Consider the following 9,670-nt stretch of genomic DNA (forward strand, 5'->3'; position numbering starts at 1 on the left):
CTGAAGAGGATGTGCCAAGATACACTCTTCAGTAGAAGTATAAGCCCCCTTTAAGTACTGAAAGGCCACACTAAGGTCTCCCTGGAGCCTTCTCCAGGCTGAACATACCCATCTCTCTCAGCCTGTCCTCACAGCAGAGGGGTTCCAAACCTCAGATCATACCTGTGGCCTTCTCTGGAACCTGCTCCAACAGGTCCATGCCTTTCCTGATGATTTGGAAGAGAAGTTGTAGCACACACGCTTCACTGGCTGCCTTGGGTCAGGCTGCAGGGTGGAAGCGATGAGTCTGTTGAGCTGTAACCCCAGTTGAAAGGACGTTTGTCTCTAAGTGCCCCTGCTGAATTACCCACGGATCTCCTTTCTCTCAACAGGAATGCATTTCTTGTTGTGAAGGCATGATTTGCAACGTGGATATACCAACCAATCACACCAATGCAGTGTTTGCTGTGTTGCACGCCCGGAGAACGTCGGATGGCAGCAGGCGGACGGTCAACATGGCAGTGCTTGTGTCAGTCGTGATGATCGCGTTGTCGTGACGCAGCATCCTCCCGTTGTAGCCGCTTGAGAGCGTCCGCCTTTCTGTGGGCCGTAAGAAACCGTAAGAAGAGTCTTTCAGTTTGTGCAAGGAGGAGTTGCTGGTACTTCTTGAGCACAGAAAATGTAACGGACAGACAGGCGGACATCGTGATGTCTGCGGATATTTCAGTGAAGATACTTCCTACGGTATTTAACACCCCCACCCCACAACATCCCGCTAGGCGGTGGGTGAACTCACGTTATTCCAGTTCACTATTTTGTGATGAGAATGCACATACACTCGGCACGGTTTCCAAACAGAAAACGTGTCTGTAGACAATCACTTTTCCAGGTGAGATAAAAAGGGTCTTACAATGGACAATGTGCCAACAGGTATCTCAGTGGAAACTGTTTTTAATCAACAGGTGAATTTAAGCCTACCTTTAGCTATGGCTTTCATAGAGAACATATATGAGAGAATTTTTTTCTGTTTTGATCAGAGCTGTCATTTCTACTGGAAATAATCCCCATACATAGTTTATATCTTTTTTTCTGTAAAATGTTGTTTTACACTCAGATTTTAAAGCAGTGTGAAATGATGTAGAATTTCTGTCTAAAAATGATCAACTATTTGAGCACCTAAATGAGAATTCCCCACCCCAAAGGGATTATTTTCTTGTAATAGAGTCTCACCTCAGCTGAAGGTTTGTGATATTCTTCAACATGGTGGTAATACCATGACTTTGAAACTGCAGCTACCATCAAGCAACTACGTTAATCATAAAAATCGTGAGTGCGCACTTGGTATAAATAAGGAGAGAGGTCGTCTGTGTTCTCTCTTGATTTGCAGAAGTTCCTCCCAGAACTATTATTGTCCTTGACTGATCTTCAACTTGCGGGTCAGCACCGTTGGACATTCCAGACCTCTGGACGTCAGTGTTATGTACCTTTGCTACCCCCATTTGAAAAGTTTGGGCCAAAATTCTGCTTTTTGTTACAGCATTGGAGGGTTTCATGTGAATTATTTGCCTAGTTTGAGTATTTGACTCCTTGTCCTTTAGATGATTGTTCATCAACTAGAGGAACAACTGCAAATTTGACAAATAGTAGAGTTTAGATCACAGTTACATGTACTAAAACTTTTTTTTTCCTTTGTAAACCTTTTCACAACTGTTCTCTGAAAAATTCAAGTAACTATAAATGGGGATTTTTGGACAGAAATATTGGCTTCATTATTTGCTATGTTATATCACTACATGTATTGAGACTCGCAGTTGAAAAACAGATTTTGAAGTGTTTTTGGTTTTGTTTACATTCCAAAATTGCCTCTACCATATAAATATGTCTCTAAGTCAGCCTGTGATTTGTTGACAGGCCAACAGTTGCATGGAAACACTTTTCTTCTGCCAGTGCAGAGTGGCTCTTGCTGTCTAGGCCAGGGTTCTGAGGAACCATCTGGGTTCTGGTGACCGTTGCTGTGCCATCCAGCAGTTGAGGCTGCTTTGAGGAGACGTTGCCTTTGTTCAGACCATCCCTAGGTAATGTATTCTAGCGTTAATCTCGGTGTCAGACATAATAACAAGCACATTCAGCGGTTTTCATGATTAAACATCATCTCTTTGCTATGTGATCTACAGGGTAACCTTTTTCTTGAGGGAAAATCATTCCAAATTTGCTCTCTGCTCAACTGTTTTCTTCCAAGTTTCGGGTCATGGTGTTTTTCCAGGGTTCTGCCTCCCATAATTCAATTTCTGGGAATAAATATTGCAATCTTAACAAGGTCTTAGAGCACCCTACAGTCTTATAGGAGGTTTACTATAAATAATTTACAATAGTCTGAGCGCTGACATTTGTTTGCACTGCGGACGCCACTCCAGGCCGTTCGGGAGTGCCAGGAGACGCTGGCGAGCTGCTCCAAAGGAAACAGGCTGCAGGTTCTCCGCAACTGCCAAAAGACCTCGGTCTCGTTTTTTCTTGGTTGAACTGAATTTTTCTTCTCTCTCTGGAAAGTTAAGAAATCTGCTCACAATTGAGATACTTAATGCATTTGGTAAAGAATTGCTTGGAATGTAAGAAAATAAAATGGAAGAATTCCACTGAAGTGCAAAAATAGTGTGATTGGTTTTAATTGATTCTAATTTTCATTCTTGAGTATTAATTGTAATTTTTCAAATTTAACAATAAAGACAGCAGCCTGGGTATATGACAGGGTTTAGTGTTGCCCAAGGTTTATTTTTTAGCGTAACAGAATTCCCAGAGCAGAGGATGTTAAGGATGAGTTCTAGTCACCTTGATACATCGATACCTTTGTTAGTGGAAAGTTTAAGATGATGGTTTCTAGAAAAATGATGATGCAAAAGCTGTTAACGCTGCACAAATGGCTGAAGAAACACAGAAATTCAGCGTGAAGATCTATTTTCCCTTCGCCGCTTTTTACGTATGTAGAAGCTTCTGTGCAGGTTTTATTGGGGGCCGCTCTTAAACGCTAATTTTGTAGGAAAGGTTTGCTGATTATTAGAGGGAATAGCGTTAAAACTCAGCGGAGTGCGTGTTTTTGGCCTGGCTGGTGGTTAACTGCGTAAGCAATCATAACGTTAACGTACGATAGAATGTTTATATTTTATTAAACAGATGGGAACTGATGCTGCTGTAAAAGACTTTATACGCAGGAATGTGTTTTCCGATACGTCTGTGTACGTCCAGCTTCCAGCAGTGATGTGGTAAACGCTGCATTCCCCCTGAAAACTGGGGCGGGTGTTTATCTCCGCTGGCGCCGGGGAACATCCCTGGGGGCCAAATCACGTGCGTTCCTGGGAAAACGATTCCTTTGTGTTGCCCTTCGAACCTGAAAAGAATTTGTGGTTAATGGCAAGTAAATCAATTCATGCAGTTGAGGAACAATCAATGGTTTTGGATATTTGTATGCAATTATGATTTTTTTGGTTTTTACATTGCACTGGACACTCTACAGAAGGTTTATTTTTAAAGCTTAAATGCAGAGAAACTTCTTTGCTATTCAGTGTTGGTTTATACGATGCTTTCTTACTGCTGTGTTACTGTTCAAATCTCCAGAAATGGCACTTTGAATTAAAATTATTGAAATATTTGCTGGTGGAAAACATTTGTGGTGAAAAAAAGATAAAAGCCCTTTTGCTGCTTAAGATGACAAGACCAAGGGCAGATTCTGCGGCTCTTTCTCTTCTGAGAGATGCTAGAAATTCCTGGAGGGGCAGACTGGGACATGTCCCGAGTCCAGCAGGGGAGGAGGGCTGTGCAGCCGGCTGAAGACCCAGCGGTCAGCAGGGAGAGCGCTCAGCCGTGGGGTGGGCGGCGAAATCGGATTGTTGTTTTGACTTTCCCAGTCGATGTGGTTACTCCCAAATGCTCGTTGGGGTGGAGATGCCCTTGTCCCCAGGCAGCAGAAGTCAGAACCCTTTTAACTGTGCAGAGGAGCTCAGAAGATGGCAGTAGTGAGACAGGTTCACCTCTGCTCGAGCCAGGTAAGAGAGATGCACCTGCCCATCGGATTCTCACGTCCGTGCTCGACTGAACAAGAAATAAACTTCTACCATTACATTTAATCTTCTACCCTTCTGAACTTAGCAGAAACATTGCAGGCCAGGTACAGGTTGAATTTCCAAGTTAAGGAAATGAGCAGCACAGAGTCAATCCATTTAAACAGGGCAAACCGCCCATTTCAGGGGTTTGTGGTGAATAACAAAGCCATTGCTGTGGAAAACGGTTCTTTAACAACTCTTGGCTCTAGAAGAAGCCCAGGAAGACATGCCCAGTTTTTATAGTGCTTGCTGTGTGCAGGTGTTCGCGGCCCACCAGCCCTCTCTTTAAAGGGGCAGAGGGAGATATGTCCTGCCTCCTCCACCCCTGTGTTCCTGGGTCCTAGCTCAGGTGTTCAGGCAGGATAATCTGGAGCGGGAGCAGCTCAGTGAGGGCTTGAGCATCCTTCCAGTCTTCGTATCTCCTCCATCTTCAGCTGAGGAGAAAACTCATCAGCTGTGGAGCTCAGAGGAAGAGGTAGGGCCATTGTTGCTCGCTGGAGATTTAGGGTTTGCCAACCCTGCGACACAAACCAGGTCCGTGCACTCACTACTTAGAGCGTATTTTTTTGTCGTGCCTCTTCTCCACTTGAAAAGTAATGCTGACCGAGGTAGACTGTCAGGGCAAAGCTCTACCCAAATAATCTTGTGGTAATCTTGTTTGCTCTAGTCCTTTTCCTAGGTATGGGTAACTTAGGAGTAATGCACCATGTCCCTGCCTGATCGTAATCAGCGGTGACTAATGATGAGCTCCTGTGGAGGCAAGTTTGCAGTCTCACTGGAAACCAGGCCCAGTGACTCTGCGATAAAAGTGTTCTCCGTTGGTGCAGGTCTTAAAAGGACTCAATTTCTTATTCTTTTTAAGACATAATTTTCTAGAAATGATGAATCACAGAATGTTCTGGGCTGGAAGAGACCTCTCAGGGGCATCTGGTCCAAGCCCAGTGCAGATGAGGAGAACATGGTTGCTCTCTCCTCTTACTTTTTATCTGTCAGTGAGCACCTTGTAAATGCAGCTGCTGGACAGAGTAGCGCACTCTGAAGGCTACGTGCATGGGGCACTGTCCCCTCTCCAGGCACACAGTACACACCTTGGATCTGTGACCTCTCCGAGCATCTCTGCTGTTTGCAGGGAGGTGGTGGAGTCCCATCCCTGGAGGGATGTAAAAGGTGTGTACACATGGTGCGAAGGGACGTGGTTTAGTGGTGACAGTGCGGGGCGAATAGTTTGACTTGATGGTCCTAAAGGTCTCTTTAAACCAAAACATTGATTCTGTGATTCAAACTTCTTTACCACTTAAGTTGCATAAAGTGGATTTTCAGTGCCGGGCTGTGTGGTGTCTGTTGAATGGTGAGGTGAGGTAAGCCCAAGGATCCAAAGATGGGCAGATGTTTAAATCCAGACATGGTATTTGCTCTGTAAAGGGCTTGTTTCTGGTATTAAATATCCAATCTGTTTCTTCTGGTACTGAATCCACTTTACATTTCATGTATTCAGCACTGGAAAATCCCCTGGAATAATGCCTGTCCGCTGGCCTTGCCTGTTCCGTCTCCTGATGGCGAGAGATCGTATCCATAAGCCGATCTTGTTTTGCTAAGCTGAGTAATGAAGGTAACACGGAACTCTTCTTGCAACCGTGCAATTTTTTTTCCCTTTCATGAATACCAGTAAACCATAAACGTGCCTTTCACAGAACCTGGGAAGGTGATGCCCAGCGAGCTGTACTGGAGTTCAGCCCTGAGTCCTTGGAAGTAGAAGATTCATCGCTGTAGCTGATTAAGAGCTGTGCTGACTGCGAATGCTCTCCGTTTGATTGAGGGCCAGAGTTACTCCGCTCACACTGGCAGTAAATCAACTGTTTCAGAAGCTTCTCATGGAGAAACACTACGTTAATGAGTTTTCCCTGCAGAACCCCCCAAACTGGGACATCATTCCTCTAGTCTGGAAAGCGGCCCATGTTGTCAGTAAGAAGGAATTCCTGGAATTAATGTTTTTCTCTTTTTTCTTGGGTCAGAACAGAACGTTGGGGGGGTGGGGGTGGGGTTGGCAGTTCATTTTTTGGCTTTTTGGGGGTGGTTTTATTTTGTTTGATTTTGGCTTTTTTTTTTTTTTTGAGGGGTGGGGGTAGGAAGAACATTATTTTGTTCTAATGGAGGATGTGGGACCTGAATTGGAAGAGATGAGAGAAATCGTTGCTCCTGTTCGTGGTTCACTTCCGTCTTGTTAAATGGCGCTGGGCAGGTTATTGTGTGGCTACTGGCACATTACTATGTGCAATTTTTAGAGGAATAGGATTTTAGTGTAATCCCATAGCTAAAGTAATTTGTGCATTCACTGGCAGGTCACAGAGGACTTACTTGACCCTAACTTGTGTTTTCCTCCAGTGTTTCCTTCAGCTGATTCCTAGATACTTCTCTTCTGGCTGCCTCCTCTAAAGCTGTCAATGGGCACATTCAAGCCGTAAAAACCCAATAAAGCAAGTTGAAATGAAATGCCCCTCCCTTTTGGTTCCCCTCGATTTGATTTACAAGTTCTGTGATGGGTTTATCTTGGCTTTTGGCCAAACACGGTCTGCCAAAGCCAACAACTCTGGTTTCTAGGGTGAGCAGGGTATGGCTGCAGATCCTAACGCCGGAGATACCTTCCTGCCGTGGAGTGTTGTTTACAGGTCAAACTCGGCAGGTGTTATGACCTTTATCTTGGTTTTTCATGTGTGGATACTTCTGGTCCTTAAAGCCTTGTAGAACAACCCCTGAGACTGGTCTTACCAGGCACAGAGAACAGCAGGGCAGGCTGGGTAAGAACTCTGTCTGTTCCGCTGGGAAGCGAGAGAACGTTAAACATTTTCATTAATATGATTCTGGTTTTGAAAATTAGTTTCAAATCTACCTGACAGGAGGTTGGAGCGAGGAGGAGGTCAGTCTTTTCTCACCAGGGTCAAGTGACAGGACGAGAGGAAACAGCCTGCAGTTGTTCCAGGGGAGGTTGAGGTTGGCTTTGAGGAACAGTTTCTTCTGCCCAGGGCAGTGGTGGAGTCCCCATCCCTGGAGGTGTTTCCCAGCCGTGTGGAGGTGCTGCTGAGGGACAGGGGGCAGGGGGGACCGGGCAGTGCTGGGGGGCGGGGGCACTCGAAGAGCTCAGAGGTCTTTTCCATCAAAACTGATTCTGTGATCTGTTGGAATGCATTAGTGCTGGTAACTTTAACAGGAATCATTAAAAACATTTGATTTCCACCGTATTTCACTTGTGATGCGCAGCTATTTTGGTTGGGCTAAAATCTTCCTGTATGGCTAAAACTGATCTGGTTTACTACAACGTCCCACACCAGACTCATGTTGCTCCGTGTTATACACGTACACTTTTCTCTTTTATGCTTTGCTGTAATGGCTGGGTCTTAGCTAAATGGAGATACGTGTTTTTATGACTTTGAGGTGATTTTAAAATTGAACTCTGTATTTGAAGAGTTAGTGTAATTAGATGAAGAGTAGTGAGATTCACCAGATTAAAAGACTTGGGCGAATACCTGGTCGTAGAACTTTCCGGGGAGGCAGTCTGTGTATGGAACGTGGAAATCTGCCCTAGAGGAACTGCAGCAGACGGTGCATGTCCCTTGGGTTCGATGGGTTTCTTGCTTTCGCTGTCAAAACTCAGCAGTGCTGGGGGGTTTGGTTGAGTGACGTTCGACTCACAATTTATTCCTGTCTGTTTGTGAATCATTTCCTCAGAACTAGCTTTTCCTGTCACTGTAGCTATAAATAAATATTCCACTTACACACATAAAGCATGTCAAGAAATACCCAACTTGGTCTTGACATCCAGCCATTCTACTGTTCTTCACGCGTACTAATCGTGTATACGCCTCGACTAATGGTTACTAATGACTGCAGGCTCTAAATCACATTTATACGCCTTTGAGCCTCGGGATTCACAGCTGAAATTTTCCCCCTTCTTTAATTTAAATTTTGAAAGTTTAGTTTAAATGGGCATAAAGGCAGTTGAGGTCTGGCCGGGTCTTTGTGCTCTTGCCCACTCCAACCTGGCATGGTTTAAAGGCACGTGCCTCGGGTTTCTGTGCCTATGTCGTAGCTCATAGGGAATGTCATGATCAATGGCCATTGTCATTTCGTTTCATGGGCTTTACTTCTTTGATTCAAATGGTCTTTTTTTCTCATAATCAGTTTTCCCAATATCATTCTATTCAATTTCTTTGAGGCCAGGTAGGAAATTAAAAGAATCTCCAGAAAAATGGTGGATCAACATTTTTGGAGTGAAGGTTGGTCTCATGCTATGGCTGTAAACTCAAACTTGAGGGGTCTGGGATTCTGTGAAGGATCCAACTGAGAGATGAGGTTTTTTAATGGGGAGGAGGGAACAGATGGTTATTTAGATTTATATAACAGATGGTTATTATCTACAAATTAGACCTAGAGGTGGTCTCTTTTATAGGAAACTTTAAGGGATGTATGGGGCAGGAAAGGTTAAAAAACGCACCTCTCCCTTCACATAACACCTTTTTTTTCAGCCAGTTTGCGCTGTTCGCTTTTGTGGGGCAGGAACTGATGGTTTCAGGATGATGCTCTTTGGATTAGCTGCAAAGTGAGGTCTGATCACTTGAGTTAGTGGATTCTGCGTTAAAATGGAGGTGCTCTCCCCCTCTCAAACCCTGCCTCGCTCCTCACAGGCTGCCTCCCTCCAATCTGCCTGCGCTTACGATCCTGCCTGCACACAGATCCCCTTTTAAACTCCGGATAAAATCTTCTAGCTCCTCCCTGGGTATTTAAGTTTCTGAAAGAGATGGTTATCTTCTCTTTTTTCTTCAGTAAGTGAGAGGGTCTCTATCTGCTCAGCTGAAGAACTGGGCATTTCATTTATTTATCTTCTTCATCTTTCTCATGGCCCCGTCCTAGGGAGCTCCCAATTAATTCCAGCAGAGTGGAAATCTCTCCTTCTCCTTTTCCCTCCTTTGCATTGCCTTGTGAGCGTGACGTGCCTTTTTCATTATCTCATATAACATTTTATGCTGGAATCTCTATTCTGCACATTTAGCCAGTTACTTTTAAAGTAACCAATAGCCTCAGAGAGATACGGAGAGTTTGTAGGTGGCTGTGAGCAAAGGAAAGCTACTGGGAACACTGTTCTCTCAAAAAGGTTAATCTTTCTGCTTATAAAAGAGGTCACAACAGTTTATTGGCTAGGACACTTTATAGTAGATGCTTCAAGAAAAGGTTCAGTATGAGCTTATTAAACTTAGAGTAAACTATGTTTAAAATATTGTCAACCTTCTTGTGTAGGTTAGAAGTGTAAGAAGGTTATATAGTTCTCTAGGAAATATATTATTGATTTTTAAAACCCCAAAAAGTCAGCATTAAACTTCATTGGTACAAAAATGGCAAAGATCTCTGTGGGGAGATAACCCTGATGATGGGAGTATGATGTTTGGTGAGGTCAGTAGCCAATGGTGCATCATAAAGTGTCCAATATCCCCTGAGCCCGCTCATCTCTGGATCATCGGGAGAGCTGGCAAGATCTGTCACTGGGGAGCTTTCTTTCGCTGCCCTCCTCACTGAAGAATCATCCGAGGTGAGTACGGAGGAAAGGG

At 44.3% G+C, this 9,670-nt stretch overlaps 1 protein-coding gene across 1 annotated transcript in view; it reads left to right on the forward strand.

Annotated features, from left to right (window-relative positions):
• LYPD6B (LY6/PLAUR domain containing 6B) overlaps positions 1–536 on the forward strand; it is a 3,345-nt gene extending 2,809 nt beyond the window's left edge. Inside the window, exon 4 of the mRNA XM_010134001.1 lies at positions 372–536. Coding sequence (XP_010132303.1) covers positions 372–536 — 165 coding nt within the window. The remainder of the gene's footprint in view (positions 1–371) is intronic.
• Positions 537–9,670: the final 9,134 nt, after the last annotated feature.

Source organism: Buceros rhinoceros, unplaced genomic scaffold (genome assembly GCF_000710305.1).
Source record: "Buceros rhinoceros silvestris isolate BGI_N320 unplaced genomic scaffold, ASM71030v1 scaffold1624, whole genome shotgun sequence".
Classification (NCBI taxonomy): domain Eukaryota; kingdom Metazoa; phylum Chordata; class Aves; order Bucerotiformes; family Bucerotidae; genus Buceros; species Buceros rhinoceros.